Source organism: Trichosurus vulpecula, chromosome 7 (genome assembly GCF_011100635.1).
Source record: "Trichosurus vulpecula isolate mTriVul1 chromosome 7, mTriVul1.pri, whole genome shotgun sequence".
NCBI lineage: Eukaryota > Metazoa > Chordata > Mammalia > Diprotodontia > Phalangeridae > Trichosurus > Trichosurus vulpecula.
Genome location: NC_050579.1, coordinates 32,758,720 through 32,776,696, shown reverse-complemented (window position 1 = coordinate 32,776,696; position 17,977 = coordinate 32,758,720). Strand labels below are relative to the sequence as shown.

The window sequence follows — 17,977 nt, the reverse complement described above, 5'->3', positions numbered from 1 at the left end:
CAAGCTGGAGACCCGCCAGCTCCCCTCACGTCATCCCAGTCATTTCGTTCAGCAGCCTGAAGTGGGCTCGGCCTCTCCCATCTTCTCTCTCGACGCTTGAAGAACACTCTCACTTGGAGAGTCCCCAAAGGGAGATGGGCAAAGGCCAGAGCTCTCTGGACTCCCAGGCAGGAGAGGACCTCCATCTCTACAGTAGGAGAGTCCCATACGAGGGGTTGGAAGACAGGGCTCACGTTGGTAAAGTGCTTTGCAAAGCTCCAAGCTGTATAGATGCTGGCTGTTATGGCTCTTCAGTGTCGGGACACGTAACTCAGAATTATTATCATGGCTTTAGTTTGTCTTTTCTAAGAGTCAGCATGGCGGGATCGATACAGAGCCGGCTTCAGAGCCAGGAAGTCCTCAGTTCAGGTGCCACCTGTTCTGAGGGACTCTGGGTAGTCACCTAACCTCGGGGTAGTGCTCTAGGCCAGAGAAGACAAACTCGCACCCTCAGGCCATGGCACTGAGCCACACTCCAGAGTGTGGACCAGAACCAGACTAAAATGGAGTTTAAGAAAATGTTTAAAAATACCACAGAGATGTTTAATGTGTGGTTTTCTAAGTGCAGGGATACTTTGCAATCTGAGCCTGACCCCGCTGCTCTAGGCAGTTCTCAAGGCCTCTAAGTTGCAGGAGGCCCACCCTGGGGCCTGCATGGGTAGGGGGAGCTTCCTTTACCAGCGTCTCCCCATGTCAATGAAATTAGGGATCAGGATTTGTTGGTCATTCATTTCAGTCACATCCAACTCTTCGTGACTCTATTTGGGGTTCTCTTGGCAGAGATACTGGAGTGGTTAGCCATTTCCTTCTCTATCTCACTATACAGATGGAGAAACTGAGGCAAACAGAGTTTGCCCAGAGTCACACAACTAATAAGTGTCTGAGGCTGGATTTGAACTCGTGTCTTCCTGACTCCAAGTCAGCACTCCATCCCCTGCACCACCACTAGTTCTAGTGGGGCTGAATGCGGTGGTCTCATTAGTCTGAGTAGGCCACTCGAGCTGGTCCATGGTGCAGTGGGGATGGTGGGGTTGGGGGCCATCTTTGCTACCATCCTTGCTGTGCCCCCTCCCACAGGTGGATAAGACGGAAGACAAGTCGCTGGAAGAGCGAGGGCGGATCCTGATATCCCTGAAGTACAGCTCCCAGAAGCAGGGCCTGGTGGTGGGCATCGTGAGGTGCGCACATCTGGCAGCCATGGATGCCAATGGATACTCCGACCCCTATGTGAAAATGTAAGTGAGGGGAGGGGGAGCCGGGGGGCAGCCCTCTCTCCTCCATCCTTAGAGGGTCCGAGATGTAGAAGGACCTTGAGGGCTGGCTGACTGACCCCCTCCTTTAGTAGATGAGGAAGCTTGGGTCTAGGGAAAGTAAGCTCACCATCACCCAGGCAACAGTGCCTCTAGGTGGCGCCATCGTGCGCAGAGCTCCAGGCCTGGAGTCAAGAAGACATCTTCTTGGGTTCAGATCCAGCCTCGGACACAGACTACATCACCCTGGGCAAGTCACTTCACCCTGCTTACCTCAGTTTCCCCATCTGTCAAATGAGCTAGAGAAGGAAGTGGCAAATGACTCCAGGCTCTCTGCCAAGAAAACCCCAGATGGGGTCCCGGGGAGTCAGACCCGACTGAAATGATCAAACAGAACAACTACACAGGTAATGAGTGCCAGAGGCATGATGCGGCCCCGATCCCCCAACAGCAGAGCCCGTGTTCTTCCCAACATACTATCCCTTGAGACGGGTGGCGGTGATGTACGTAGAGCCCTGGGCCAGGGGTCAAATCCAGCCTCCGACATTGATGATCTGGGTGGCATTGGGCAAATCCCTCAAATTCTCTGGACCTCAGTCTCCCCATGTGTGAAATGCAGGTAATAGTAGCCCTTCCCTCACAGGGCTGTTGCAAGAATTGAATGAGGTAAGAGTTGTAAATCGTGCTTAGCACAGAGCCCCGCAGAGTTGTTCAGCCCCGTCCGACTCTGCGTGACTCCATTCATCACGGGGTTTTCTCGGCAGAGACACTGGACTGGTCTGCCATTTCCTTCTCTGGCTCATTTGACAGATGAGGAAACTGAGGCAAGCAGGGTGAAGTGACTGGCCCAGGGCATATAGTAGGTGCCAAATAAATGCTTAGCCCCTTCTCCTTCACCCCTTCGAGCCACAGCAGGCAGCAGGCTTGGGGTGATGGCACCACGGGGACCAGGTCTGGCTGAGCCAGGGAGCTCAGGTCCACGGGAGCCACCCCATCAGAAGCAGCAGAGCTCAGGAGAATCTCAGGGGGAAATTTAACAAGAGCTCACTGAGCCCCAGCTTTGCCCCCAGTCCTGTGCTCAGTACTGCAGAGGGGTGGCTACAAGAGAAGTCTGGGAACATTGACTGAGAGCTAGAAGGTCATCGGGTCCATTGTTCTCACTTTGCAGAGAAGGAAACTGAGGCCGGGAGAGGTTAGATGACTTTCCCAAGGTGACTATGACCGACACAAGTAGGATCCGACCCCCTGTCCTCTGGCTCCTGCCCTCTGGCTGCTTCCAATCTCCCCCAGAGGAAAATGTGACAATAGTGTGGCACACTTTAGGTTCCCAGTGTCCAAGAGGGAGGGGGGTGAGCTCAAGAGCCTTCCCCAGCATGGCCACACCTGCCTCTATCCCCCTCACCCTCTCCCCAGCCATCAGCTGCCATGCTTAGCTATGAGCCTGGGCCTCTTCCGCCTGGGCCATGGGCTCCTCAGGGAGGCAGCACCTTCCCCATAACCCCTCTCCACCCCTTCCCTGCACCCCCATCATTTCATGCCTCCAACAGCAGCAGATGCCCCTGGAGAACATGTTCTGTTCAGCATCTGTGACTGATAAGACACCATCCTCTTCTTCTTCTCCTCCCCCAAGTCTTGGGTTAGGCAGAGTAAGTCACAGAGAATATAATTTATGAATATACATAGTGGGGGAGGGAGATATGTTCAAACATTTTTTGCCAATACAGGATCAAAACTGTTTTTGGAGACCGGCTATAGCAGGTAAGCTCAGGCAGCTGGGTGGAGCAGTGGTTAGAGCACTGGGCCTCAGGAAGACCTGAGTTCAGATCCAGCCTCAGACACTTACTAGCTATGTGACCCTGGGCAAGTCACTTAACCTGCTTGCCTCAGTTTCCTCATCTGTCAAATGACCTGGAGAAGGAAATAGCAGAAACTCCAGATCTTTGCTAAGAAAACCCCAATTAGGGTCACAGAGAGTCAGACACGCCTGAAACAAGTGAACAACCATATATCGTGGGTAAAGGACTGAACTTGGAGCCAGGGTGACCTGGGTTCAGACTCCACCTGGGCTGCTTGATAGCTGTACAAGGCTGGACAAATTATGTCACATTTTGTGCCTCGATCCCTTCATCTATCAAACACGGCTTCAACTGTGCCTGCTGGGAGGCTCCTGGCTGCAAAAAGCCCCCTTTGCAAATTGTCAAACACTAGACGACCATCAGCCTGGATTCTTCTATTCCACTGCTCAAGGCTTGGGGGTCCCGGGATCTCCAATCTCCATTAGTTAGAAAAGTGGCTTCAAAGGCAGAGGCCTAGAGACGCTCTTCGAGTGGAGCCTCAGCGCCGCCTTGTGTTCATAAAGCACATTGCGGCTTACAGCATAGCTGCATCCCTACACGAGTGCTAGGCTAGGAATTCCAGGAATCCCTGAGTTCAAATCCCACCTGTGACTCTTACAAAATGGCTGAGGCTAGGCAAGTCACTGCTCCTCTGGGACCTCAATCTCCTTGCCAGGAAATTGGGCTCTCTCCACATGATTTGGCAACTTTATGCCTGGGTCCGGAAATAAAATTTCTGGAAAATGAGTTTGTAAGATAATTGGTCCAGATCAGGAAGGGACCTCAGAGGCCAAATTGTCCAGCCCTCTCCTTCTTCAGATGAAGAACCAGATGCCCCAGTGAACACAGTGACTTGTGAGAGGCCTGAAAGGCAGTGTGTGATACTGGCTGGGGAGCCAGCCTCAAAGCCAGGGAGACCGGACTTTGAATCCTGCCCCCCTCTGACACATACTGGATGTGTGAGTGGCTAAGTCACTTCGTTTCTGCCTTCCTCAGTTTCCTAATCTGTAAACTGAGCATGATAGCCCTTCCCTCTCGGTTTTGTTGTAAGGATAAAATGAGATGACATTTGCAAAGCACTTTGCCAACCTCAAGGTACTCTATTATTATTATTAATATCCCCTCCAATATCCAACCTTTTGCCAAGGCCTATTGCTTTTACTTTTGTAATGCCTTCTCTCCTCTGGCGGTGTCCCTCCCACGGTACAGGCCTTCATCACCTCATATCTGGACTATTGCAGTGGCTGCTGGGGGGTCTGCCTGTCTAAAGTCTCTGCACATTCTAACACAGTGGTGCAGAACCTGCAGACTCAAGGCCACATGTGGCCCTCTAGGTCCTCAAGTACAGCCACACTTCTGCAACCATCCCCCATTCAACCTCTAAAGTGAGTTTCCTAAAGCACAGCATACCACTCCCCTACTCAATAAACTCCTGTGGCTCCCCATCACCTCAAGGATCAAATATAAAATCTGTGTTCAGTATCCAAAGCCCTTCTGGTCTCCTTACGCCTAGTGTCACCCCATGTATCTACAGTCCAGTGACATCGCTGTTCCCCCATCTCCTACCTCCGGCCATTTTCACTGGCTGTCCTAAAGCCTGGAATGTTCTCTTCTCTGCATCCTGGCTTCCTTCAAATCCCAGCTAAAATCCCACATCCAATAAGAAGCCTTTCCTGATTCCCCATAATCCTACAGCCTTCCCTCCACTGGTTATTTCTAATTTTTCCTAAACAGATCTTGCCCATGTGTAGTTCTTGGCATGTTAACTGGCAGCTCCTCAAGGTGAGGATCTGGTTGTATTCTGCCTTTCTCTGTATCCCCGGTGCTTAGCACAGTGCCTGGCACATAGCAGGCTCTTTATTAAGAGCCTTTATTAATGAGAACATGGGAGGAGCCAGAATCATAGGTTCTTAGATCTGGAGCTGGAAGGACCTCAAAGGCCACCGTAGCTATCCTTCTTATTTTATAGATGGGAAAACCAAACTTCTTTGTCTAGGGTCACATAGGTAGAGTAAATGACGCAGGTGGCATCTGAACCCAGAACCAGGTCAGCTGACTCCAGCGTTGGTGTTCTTACCACTGAACTATCCATCCTCTCTAAGAAATCTTCACTGTTAGAGGGTTAATGTCCACAGCAAAAAAGACCATTTAGCAAATTTGTGAACTGTGTTTCTATTCCTATAGCCATCCATTCTTGAGATGCCCCTCCTTCTTAGTCAGCCTTCATCAGTGGGGTTAACATATCAAAGTATTTGCTGGGACCAATTCCCAAGAGAGAAGGAAAATCTGGGAAATCGAAACCTATCTGGAAATGCAAACACACTTTCATTTTCCCAGTGGAAAAAGCTTTACACTATCTATTGTTGTGGTTGTTCAGTCATTTCATTTGTGTCCAACTCGCCATGATCCCATTCGGGGTTTTCTTGGCAAAGATACTGGGGTGGTTTTGCCATTTCCTTCTCCAGCTCATTTTACAGATAAGGAAACTGAGGCAAACAGGGTTAAGTGACTTGCCCAGGGTCACACAGCTAGTAAGTGTCTGAGGCCCGAACAAGTCTTCCTGACTCCAGGCTCGGCCACTCTATCCACTGCACCACCCAGATGCCCTTTGTGTTCTTTCTTGGGACTTATTAATAAATAGCCTTGGGAACAGAATTCTAAATGAAAACACACTTCATTAATTTACCAATGGCTCCTCTCTGAAGATGATATGGACCTTCTATCATGGCATAGCTAACATTGAATTAAATGGGATTTCAGTGGGAAATTTTCAAGGGAAAATTTCAAGGGAAATCCCTGAAAACATTTCCTCAGATGTAGGAAGTTCCCATCCAGGAAGCTCGGCCCAATCTCCTGATACTTCCAAATCCTGATCTGTTTCTTGGTTCTAATTAGATACCTGAAACCCGATGTGGACAAGAAATCCAAACACAAGACAGCTGTGAAGAAGAAAACCCTGAATCCGGAATTCAATGAGGTACTGGACGAGAGGGGTGACAGAACGAGGGCAGCCCAAGATCGGGCAGAATGACATAGGCCTGAGCACAAGAGGCCGATTACTGAGCAAACATGCAAATTCCCAGAATTCCCATGGTGCTGGACCAAGCCCTGGGCAGTTTCTAGGGCTGCCTGGCTTCTCACCATGAAAGAGTAGGTCCAATTCATTCATCTAGCCCACACATTTATTCAGTCCCTGCCACATAGTGGGCCTTATTCTGAACACAAGACCAAAAGAGACAGTCCCTGCTCTCCAGGGGTTTCCATTCTAAGATGGGGAGGGGATGGAGAAGTACATGCACCTAGATCATTAAAATACAAAATATATAAAACATATTTGTGAAATAATGTGGGGGCAGTACAGTAGCAAAAAGCAGGGTGAGTGCTCCATGCATGGGAGAAAGCTGAGGTACAAAGAAAGGGGTGGAAATGCTGTATGGAGGAACCACAGGTAGGCTGAGCTGACTAGTAGAAGGCAGAAAGCAGGGGAGGGAAGGGAATAAGCATTTATTAAGCACCTACTGTGTGCCAGGTGCTGTGCTAAGCACTTTATAAATATTATCTCATTTGAAAAAGGAGAGCCTGGAAAGGCAAGCTTAGACCCAGCTAAATATGGCAATAAACCCCAAACAGAGAAGTCTGTGTTTCATCCTAGAGGCAGGAGGAGGGAGGGGGCACATGGTTACAGCCGTGATTTAGGAGACGCTATGATTACCCTCACTTTACAGATGAGGAAACTGAGGCTGAAAATGGTTCAGAGACTCGACATGGGTCACCTAGCCAGTTAAGGGTAGAAGGCCAGCATTTTAAACCCAGCCCACCATCTGGTCATTTCCTAGTTTAATCACTCTTGGGCGTTAGGTTCTGTTGTCTCTTTGTTGCTAAGGGACCTTGAATGCCACCTCACTGTCCCTGAGCCAAAGCCCCAGGCACCCTTAACTAGTTTTCTGCCCCCTCTTTCCACCCTGGGGTAACTGAGGTTCTAGTAAGAAGCCAGACTTTAAGGTATCTTCTGATTAACACAGTTTACATCCTCCTGTCCTGCCTGAGTTACGCACCCCCACCCTGCTGATCTTAGCTTGACCCCTCCCTGGCAGCAGCACATGCCCGAGGTCCCTACTACATAGAGGCAGGTCCCAAAGCCCCCTGGGGTGATCAGCTCCCCTGTGTATGAAAGGACGGGTCTGGAGACAGCACGGACGTCTCATCAGCTACATCCGTCAGCGTCTTCTAGTCCCTGATTCTGGGTCTCCAAGATTTGAGGTGTGGTCACATGAAGAGGGATTAATTAGTTCTGCTTGGCCCCAGAAGACAGACCAGGGAGTGAGGGGTGGGGGCTGCAGAGAGGCCAACTAAGGCTTGGTGCCAGGAACAATGAAATGGACAGCCTTGGTAGGTGTTAGGCCCCCCCTCGCTTTAAGCAGAGATTCGTTGAAGTTGAGAATCAAAGGACTTGGATTCCAGTCTTACCTCTGATAATTCCTTCTTCGATACCTCTCTGACCCTTAATGATGGGTCATTTAAAAAGCTTCAGCTTTCTTAACCAAAAAGGGGAAAGGGTGAGGGGCCAGCGAGGGGCAACTGGACCACTTGACCTCTGAGTTCTCTTCCAGCTCGAGATCACTGATCCTACGATCTCCTCATTTTACGGATGAGGAAACAGAGGCCCGTCAAACTCAAGGCATTTCCCCAGGGTCCCTTAGGTAGTAGCCCGGGCAGGATCCATCCCCTGCCCCTCAGCCTCAAAATTCCAGCTTCTCCCAATGACACCCACACCTGGCAGGGAGCGGGGCCTATCTGCCTCATACAACCTGTGCTGATGGCTTTGATATTTTTCGGACATTAGGAGTTCTGCTATGAAATAAAGCATGGGGACCTGGCTAAGAAGACCCTGGAGGTCACTGTCTGGGATTACGATATCGGCAAATCCAATGATTTCATCGGTAAGAAGAGAGAGTGGCCCCAAGTGGGATCCTCCTTTTCACCCCCAGACACCCAGGGGAGGAGGGCGCTAGAAGAGAAGGTTCCTGAGATTTGGGAAGTTGCTGAGAAGTGGGGGGGAGGGAGGGGACCCCAACCTGCGGTCAGCACATAGCTTCCTCTGTGAGTACCGGTTATCTATCATCCCAAGCCTTGGACAGAGAAGCCCACAGAGTCAGAGCTGTGGGGGGACACTGGAGTCATTTCATCCAGCATTGCCTGAATGCTGTCCCATGGAACCTTGGTATTGCCTCTGATAGGAATAGGATTTCTAAAGAAAATACCCATGCTACCCCCAAACCAACAGGGGGTCCACCTGGCCCAAGGGGGATGGGCCAAGCAATCAGGCAACAGGCATTTATTTCAAATCTACTAGGTGCCAAGCACTGAGATAAACATACAAAGAATGAAATAATCCCTCCTCTCAAAGAGTTTACATTCTAACAGGGAGACAAAGGGTGCATAGACGTATGTACAGAAAAAATGTAGGGAGAGTAATTCAAGGGAGTCAGGGAGAGGGAACCAGCAGGGGTGGGGAGAAATCAGGAAAGGCTTCATGGAGAACGTGGTGTCTGAGCTGTCTTGACAGAGATTCTATTTTAGGAACCGGGAACCTGCAGCCTCGAGGCCCCAAGTGGCCCACTAGGTCCTTGGGTGCGGCCTTTTGCCTGAGTCCAAATCCCTTTTATTAAAGGGATTTGTTCTGTGAAATTTGGATTCAGTCAAAGGGCCACACTTGAGGACCTAGCCCTATCCTGCTCACCCCCTCTCACCCAAGGGTCCATCCTGGCTGGAGAAGGGGCTGTCTCTAGGCTGGCCAGAGCACCAGGCCTTGAGTGTGCCTGGGCCCCAAGAACAAAGCAGGTTCTCACCTGGAGAGCCCCAGACATGCATCCACGGCACCGCCCTCTTTGGTAGCAAGTCTCTGTGTATATGTAACCTCTTCCCTGGGTTCATGGGACTGTAGCATCTAGAGCCAGGGAGACCAGAGAGAACCTCTCAATATCATACCCTCAATGTACAGACAAGGAACAGAAGGGTCGCCTGACTTGCCCACAATCACACAGTAGGCATCTAGGTTCTCAGTTAATGAAGACACCCCATTTTTCTTTACCTGAGCCCCTTTTGTTTCTCAGGAGGAGTCGTGTTGGGCATCAACGCCAAGGGTGAACGCCTTAAGCATTGGTTTGACTGCCTGAAAAACAAAGACAAGAAAATCGAGCGCTGGCACACGCTGACCAACGAGCTGCCCGGAGCTGTCCTCAGTGACTGACCTCTGCCCCCTGCCCCCACGCCAGCAACAATTCAGGGTCTGTTTACTCAGCAACATAAAAAGGCTCCTGAACCACCGCGTACACAAAACCACCACCTCATCTGTCCACTCTGGACACCGGCAGTGGTGCCAGGCTGGGCTGCAGAGGGAGGAAGACACGGGTACCAAGAGCCAGATGTCCCCCATTGTTGAAAGCCTGAGGTGGGCCCAGGTCCATCTGCCTCCGGTACCTGTGCCCCCTTCTCTCTCTGCCTCTGAAGGGGCCACAGGGGTTGGGAGAGGGGGTCGTGGGGGCTCAGGGTGTGTAGAAGGGGAGGATGCCTAGTTCCTGCCCTGACCCCAGTTGGTTCCATATCAGGGAGGCAGGAAGGACAGGCAGGAATAGATGCAGGACTGAGCCAAGCATAAAGCCAGAGTAGATTGACCATCAAGCTAGAGGAGAGTGCCAAGCTGAGGGGCTGGAGTCAGGTGCCTGCGCCTAACACCGGAGCAGTAAATGAAGCTAAGTGAGAGGCTGTGGAAAGGGATAGGCTGGAATTCCAGGTCACAATGACACAATGATGCTGAGACTTTCCTCCCTGGCATTCCTGGGAGGGGAGTGAAAACTAGCCTGAGAGCCAGCAGCTGGTCAGAGATTCCAGGAGGCCACTAAGCACAGAGGAGAGATCTCTGCTCCTGAGGCTCCTGGCCACCGGCTCCAGGGAAGATCTATCTCTACCTTAGTCAACACTCTGTAGGGCCCAGTAAGGGTCTTTAAGGAGGAACCAAGTGGGCAGTGAGTGACACCTGGTGGCCACAAGCCCACAGGGCAACCAGACAGATGTGAGACCAGAAGGGAGGCCTTAAGGCTCCATCAGAAAAAGGCAAACCAAACCACCCACAAGACACCCCGGGCTTCCAGCTGATCCTGTAAGAGGCTGAATCCTCCCTTGCCTCCAGGCTGGCTTCTCTCCCAGGGGCCAAAGGCCAGGTAGGCGTGAAGGGAGTAAAGCAGCTGATTCTCCTCCTCTTGCCCCTCCTCAAAGCAATGCTGTCACTGTATCGCTGTCCCTCATTGTACAGATGGAGAAACTGAGGTTCTCAGGGTTGCCCAGGGTCTGAGGTGGGATTTAATGCCAGATTTCCCGGCTCCAAGATGCAAGCTCTAACCACTGGGCCACACTGTCTCTCCTCCACATGAGGCACAGCGCTGAGTGCTAGGGGATGTAGAGGTGTGTGTCTCTTCCACAGTCAGTCCCCTCTGCCCTGAGCCCATCCTGACCTGGCTGGGCACCAGGGAGGTTCTCCTCACTCCTCCCTAAATAGCCAACTGTCTAATTGCCAAGGAATACCACGGCCTGGACTGCCGCTGAATGACAGGATTTAGAGGCGTCATTCACGCCATGGCACAGAGAAGCGAAGGGGCAGGTCACCCAGGGAATAAGAGGCAGCTGCTGAACCACATGCCTTTTAACAAACAGACGGACAGATGGAAAAGGACACACGACTATGGATCTAAATGTGGGGGTTGTTGAGTGCTTTCAGGCATGTCTGATTCTTTGTGACCCCATTCAGGGTTTTCTTGGCAAAGACACTGGAGTGGTTTGCCATTTCCTTCTGCAGCTCATTTTAGAGATGAGGAAACTGGGGCAAACAGGGGCAAGTGACTTGCCTAGGGTCATGCAGCTAGTACGTATCTGAAGCTGGATTTGAACTCAGGAAGATGAGTCTCAGAGATTCCAGTCCCAGTGCTCTATGCACTATGGTGCCTCCTAGAGGCCCTGGTCTGATGTGGACACCCTATAGAAGTCACAGTAAAGTTATATTAAAGGTGGGAGCCCAGCAAAAGCATTTCACTGGAGTGGAGACTAAGGCAAGGGGCTCTCTGGGTCCAGAGGTACAGGAAAGGAAAGGGGGAGAGTTGCCTGATCCTTCTGATCAATCCGGGAAGGCTAGGGATCATAGGACCAAAGGATGTCAGAGCTAGAAGAGGCCTTAGTGTCGACTAAAAGCCCTTTTACAGAGAGGGAAACTGAGTCATGTGAAGCAAATCTGCCTCTCAGTGTGAGCTGGCTTGAATGGCGAGGCTGGGATGACCAGGCCTGTAGACCTTCCAGGTCTCAGTGAACTGGACAAGAGGGGAATGGGTTTTGAGCATACAGCAGACACCCAAGCTGACTGTATGTCCAGCTCTACCCTCGGCCTTCCTTCCCCCTCATCCCCCATCCCTCACTGTTGCTCTGAAAGATTTTTCCCATTTCCCTCCCAGTCAGGCCCATGGCAGTAGAACTAAACAGACCATCTGGGAACCATCTGAGACAGTAAGGGAAGGGGAAAGGCTTCCAGCTGGCTAATCTTCCTGTAAAGTGGAAACCCACTTGGAAGTGGGGGGCTCATAGCACTCCCAGGACAGCAGGTGGTACTTCCAGGAGAAAGGGCAGGGAGAGGGAGGGGAGGCTTGGAATCAGAGGCTCTGCAATATGGGTGACCTTGGCCTAATTAACCACTTCCTCTTCCTAGTCTTCAGCTTTCACATCTGTAAAATAAGGGGGTTGGACTGAATGATCTTTGAGATCCAGCTCTAGGGCCTCAGAGAGTGCCCAGCAATGCCACAATGCCTGGTCTGTGTCCTACCCGCCGCCACCCCGCCCCCTCCCCCTCCTCCTCCTCCCTCCTCCCTGCCCTCCTCTCCCTCCTCCCCCCTCCCCCTCCCCCTCCCCCTTTTGCTCCTTCCCCTCTTCCCCCTCCTCTCCCTCCTCCCCCTCTTCCCCCTCCTCTCCCTCCTCCTCCTCCTCCTTCTCCTCCTTCCCCTCCTCCTCCTCCTTCCCCTCCTCCTCCTCCTCCTCCAATGGCTTCCCTTCCCACCAGGACCTGGCTGGAGCAGCCCCCCAACCCTGAGGAACCAACCAAAGGTGCTACTTCCTGCAAAATCCCGCTGCCTTGGGGAGAGAAGATTCCCTTTGCCTCCCCCTGGGGTCAGGCGCTTACAAATGTAATGTTTGGGGTCGACATACTGATCCTGGCATTGTCCCTCTACTCGTCCATCCCAGCCTATAAAGTGACCTTCGGGGGAAGGCTCCCTGAGGGAAGGGTCAAGGTCAGTGCCCAGTGGGGAAGAGAGACACTTGCCCAATAATCGAGGGTTGGGGAGCAATCCCAAGGAGAGACATACATACCTTAACTTTCAGTTTTTTGGAAAGTCAGAGAGAAAGTAGGAACTAAGTGGCCAGGGAGGAGCCAAGAACGGGCAGCCAGCTCACCTCGTGAGGGGGCGCTATCGGAACCAAACTGACCCCACAACTGAATGAGCCACTTGGGCCAACCTGCCATCAGACACAAGCATGGACACGAGTCAACATCGTCTCAGAGAAAACTGATGCCCCAGGAGAAGCTGTCCAAAATCACAGAGAACAGACCGCAGAAAGAAGAGTGGCCCCCAACTCCCCACTCAGTGTGTCTCCCTCCTTCCAGGCTGTAGGACTATGGGAGGCCCCCTAAAGACGACAAGGCAGGTGTCTCCTAAAGTACTTACCCAGCCGGGCTGGGTGAAGATGGCGTCATCAGCCAGCAAGATGTGACTTGATACCGCCCCACCATCGATCACCTGCCCACACCAGCTCTTCGGGGCCTGCAGTTCCCACCATGACATCAAGAATGAGTAAGGCAAGAGGCAGGGAGGGGGTGATGTCTCCAGAAGGCTACCTTAAAATACACCCACCCTCCAGACCCCCCTTCCCAAGCTCTCCCATTAATGTCCATGCCCACGTTAGTTTATGAGCTCTGTTGGCCAGCACCTTGAGGGGCATGGTCCTGGGCAGGGCCCAGGAGAATGTGCTGAGGACCAGCAGCCAACTTCCCAGCCTTGCCCAGGGCCAGCCCTTTTTACAGAAAGACTCTACTCGTATGAACAGTATCTCCTAGACATGGGAAAACACAGAAGCTACTCAGCTCTCTCCCTGATGCTCAATCTGCAAAGGCTCTGAGCTTCGTCCATTATTAGTCATGGAGAGTACCAGCGGCAAGCATTGGGTCAAAGGTCAGGTGACCCGGATTCGAATCTTGACTGCCCATACCTTGTAGTGTGACCAAGGGCAGATGCTGCATGGAGAGCTGGAAAGGATCCAGCATCGAGGTCAACCCCTCATTTTACAGAGGCTTCCTCTCTGGCCCTCAGTTTCTTCCCCTGTAAAATGAGAGGACTGAAATAAATGATCTCAGATGCACCTTCCAGCCCCGACATTCCCACCACCACCACCCCCCACCCCAGCCCTCACTGTCTCTGTGGCAAACCTGCAATTACATAAACAAATGCATACAAGAACATATACATGCAGACCTATCGCAAAGAGAAAGAACTTCTGGAATCGCTCATCTTGCTGTCTTTTCTCCCTTTTTCCCAATTATTGGAGAGGCTCTAATAGGGGCCTGGTTTCTCCGCTCAGTATCCTGGGGCTCCACCATCTACTTTGCCTTACCCCCATGGTCCTTGTGGCAGCCTGGCTCTCGCCCTTCTTTTTTGTGAAATGGTGGAGTTGATAGGCCTGTTTGGGATCTTCACTGAAGGCCTCTGTGGTCCTGCCCGCTCCCCGGGCTCATGCCACTCGGCCGCCCCAGCCTCCCAACCCAACAAGCAGAGGCAGGCAGGGTCTGTGTCTGCATAGGATGTTTCCCACCTGTCCCCTCCAGACTCGGGAGGTCCAAGGCCTCAGAGGAGCAGGGACCTCAGCAGGTGACGTCCTGGCAGTGATGCAGGCGGAGCATCCTGGTAACGGGCTTTCTAGTCCTTTCCTCCACACCCCCGTTGGGAAGTGTTTCCAGTGTCTGACTCTAAAGGCTCTGAACCACAGAATATCAGGGGCTGGCTCATCCAAACTCCTTTACAGAGGAGACCGAAGCCCAGAGAGGGAAAGCCCTTTGCTCAGAGTCACAGAGCTGAGGAGAATGGCCTTGAGCAACCCCAGCCATCCCCAAAGCCCAAGCAGCCAAGTCTAGGCTGGTCCCCAACTACACATACTTACAGATGGCAGGGAGGTACCTCGGATTACCTCTGTGACCCTGGGAAAGTCACTCTACTTTATGGGCCTCAGTTTCCACATCTTTAAAATGTTGGACTAGATGACCTAAGGCTTTCCTTATATCTCTGTGATTATAATCCAACCCCCTTCATTTAACAGATGAGGAAACAAAGGCTGAGAGACAAGATGGCTTGTACAGTACACAGGCAGTAGCAAAGGCGGGATTCAAACCCACATCATCTGGCTCCAGTCCAGTACTTCTTCCATTATATTACACTGACAAAATGAGAGTCAAGAAAGCACCCGCTCTACATAGAACTCCAGGATGGGGAAGGGAGGCCCAAAACGTACCTGAAAGAGGGGCGGCCCTGGTGCAGAGAAGAGGGGTCAGCATGTGGCAGCCCAGCACAGGGGAAGAGGGAAAGCAGAAAGGTCTGGAGGAGGAGAGGCAGTGAGCAGTTCCCCAGCTCGCATCCCTCTGAGCCCAGGCCTGCCTCATCCCCATCCCAGGAGTCAAGAAAAGGCTCAGAAAAGCAGCCTCGATGCCTCTCCACCCCTACAGCATCATAAGCCAACTCCTGAAGCTTCTAAGATGTCATTTCCCCCAGCAAATTACCCAGACCAAGTTCTAAATCTCAAACTGCCCTCCCTGGATGGCCTGACATTTTGGTTTATACAATCCAGGAACGACGCCACCTAAGTGACACTGGACAAGCTACTTCGTCTCTCTGGTCTCCTTATCTGTAAAATGAGGAGGCTGACCTCTAAGGTCCTTTCCAGCTCTAAACAGGTCATCCGAAGACGCCTGTAGCTATCGCCTTCTCCCAGTCACCGACCGAGCTTCACCCAGTCTTCCACAACTGTCCCCTACTGACCTCCACGTAGGAGCTCTGGGCTCCTAGCAGAGGAACCTGGGGGGATGGGCCGAGGGGAGGCCACAGGGGGCCCTGGGGTAAATGGGCCTGGACAGGAGGAAAGGTGCATGTCATTTGCATCCTTCATAACTTTTCTAACTGAGCGTATAAACAAATGCATGGACTCTCCCTGTTGTCAACTCAAGCCCTCCATGTTTGATACGGTTTTGCTACAATGTGAGGGTCGCAGAAATCATCCTTAAACTGCCACCCACAAAATTGATTTTGTACTTCACTGCGATCTTCCCCAACAGCGTGCTTTTCAGGTATGATTTGTTAATATTTATAATGATATGTAATCCCAAGTAAAATGAAAAGGCCAATGAGAGTCTGCCCTGGCTGCTTCTGTTTTAAAAGGTTCAGAGGGGTGATGGAAGGGGAGAGGGATGGAAGAGGAGGGAAATTATTCACCCTGCTCTAGGTTCTTAAGTTTACAAAATGTTCTCCTGACAAAACCTGGGACGGAGATAGTAAAGGTATTCTTGTTCCCATTATACAGATAGGGAAGCGGACTGACTGATTGCAATCACACAATTGCTGATAATTGTCGAAAAGAGCATTTGAACCCAAGACTCCTGACTTTCATACAAAGGGTTTGCTGTTCCTTCCTTAGTTTTGTGTCTTTTACAAATCTGATAAGTCTACCTCCGAGTCATTAATAAAAATGCTGATCATCCCAGGGCCAACTAGATCTCTGTGGCACTCTCCTGGTGACTTCTCCAAGCTGACACTGTCATTAATCTGCCCTTTGGGTCTATCAAGATCTCTTCAGATACTGTCTCTGTCATCCAGTGGGTAAACTATCCCTCCCTCCTTGGTTTCACTTATGTTTTTAACAAAGACTAAAAAGAAATGTTAAATGGCAAAGAGCCAAGCTCAGATCCTTGAGCCCCTCAAGAGAGAGACATCTTTCCACACCAACGTGGAACCATTAGTTGGCACTCTGGCCATTTAACCAGAACGACCTCTTCATTAAGAACACCAGAGGTGTTATCAAATGCTGTGACAAAATGTAGGTGAATGAAGGGGGGCCCACTCATTGACTGGGGATTGGTTGAATGAATTACGGAAGAGGATGGGAGGGAGCACTGTCTAGGCAGAAGGAATGATGGAAGGGAATTCCAGAGAAAAACACAGGAAGATTTCTATGAACTGATGCAGAACCAAGAAAGCTAGCAGATACACTAGACTACTACCACCTGGACCTTGCCACCCCTACCAGGTGTCCACTTCCATGACCATGCTCCTCCAGCCTTCCACAGTCTTCCATCAGATTCCACCTCTCACCCTTTGCTTTATACTTGGAACCCATTTTTTCATATTCACTGTGGCCGTCAATCTCTCACCCCTAGGTATTATCACTTGAGCTATTCACCTCCCTTCCCAATTAGTGAACCTCTTCAACAATACCCTGGAGTCCCTCACCCCCTTCTCTTATCACCACTCGCCCCTTGCCAGAACCCAGCGCTGGGCTGCTCCCAGAGCTCACTGCCGCTTGCATACACTACAGATTTATGATCTTTAATCTCACCTGGACCCACACTTAAGCAGGGCGATCCTTTTACTCCTCCCTAATTCTCTCTCCCCCTCATCACAACGGTTGTTCTAAACTTTCCCTTCTCAGGGCATCCCTTCCTCCCCCCACCGCTTTCAGCCAAGGACCTTGCCTCACACATCACATAATTAAGGGCATCTGCAGAAAGCTCTCTGCTGCCCCATCTCAACCACCTCTGAGGACATCCCCTACCATGTCCTCTTTTACTCCAGCCTCTTAAGAGGTTGCCAAGGCAACATGAATAGTGCAAGAAGGAGGACCTAAGTCCAGCTCCTAGCCCTGTCATTTATCATGTGCCCTAGGGTAGGCCACCTAACCCAGCTGCTTCTCAATAGCCTTACCTGTAAAAGGTGAGGGGTTGGACCAGGTCACATTTAAGTTCTCTTCCAGCTCTACAGCTAAGATTCTATTATTTTTTCTCCTTGCTGAGGTCAACTCCACTCAGATGAAACCTTGATCCCCCTCCCTCCAGTCTTCTCCAGCAGATCGTTCTAACTATCCTCCCCTCCTCCTCTACTCTTTAATCTCGGCCTACTCACCAGTCTCTCTTCTGCGGCCTACAAACGCATTCAGGGCTCCCCTATTTCCTTCAGAAAAGTCTCCCCGCTGCTGTCACTCCTGCTAGCCATCCCTGTAAGATCTCTCCTGCCTTTCTCAGTCAAACTCCACAGAAAAGTGACCTACTTTCTTTGGATGCCTCCTCTTCCAAACTACCTTCGACCTGGCTTCCAACTTCCATCCTCAACTGAAGCGGCTTCTCTCCAGCAAGCTTTTAATCACCTAATGAAAAATGCCATCCACCTTCAGAGAAAGACGTGATGGAATCTGGATGCACACTGAAGCAGACTTTTTTATTTTATTTTTCTTGAGTGGGGTTTGTTTTGGTCTGTTTTCTTTGGCAACATGGCTAATATGAAAATATGTTTTGTGTGACTACACATGTATGTTATTATGCATATGTTCAGTCATGTTCAATTCTTCATGACCCCATGGACCACAGCATGCTATCTTGGCAAAGAAACTGGAGCGGTTTGCCATTTCCTTCTCTGGTGGATTAAGGCAAACAGAGGTTAAGTGACTTACCCAGGGTCACACAGCTAGTAAATGTCTAAGATCACGTTTGAACTCAGGTCTTCCTCA

General features: G+C 51.1%; 1 protein-coding gene across 1 annotated transcript in view; it reads left to right on the top strand.

Moving 5' to 3' along the window:
* The window catches only part of DOC2B (double C2 domain beta), a 60,851-nt gene extending 51,477 nt beyond the window's left edge, over positions 1-9,374 (top strand). The window contains 4 exon segments of the mRNA XM_036769260.1: positions 1,117-1,274; positions 6,020-6,101; positions 7,968-8,064; positions 9,238-9,374. Of these exon segments, the coding sequence (XP_036625155.1) occupies positions 1,117-1,274; positions 6,020-6,101; positions 7,968-8,064; positions 9,238-9,374 (474 nt within the window).
* The last annotated feature ends 8,603 nt before the right edge of the window (positions 9,375-17,977 follow it).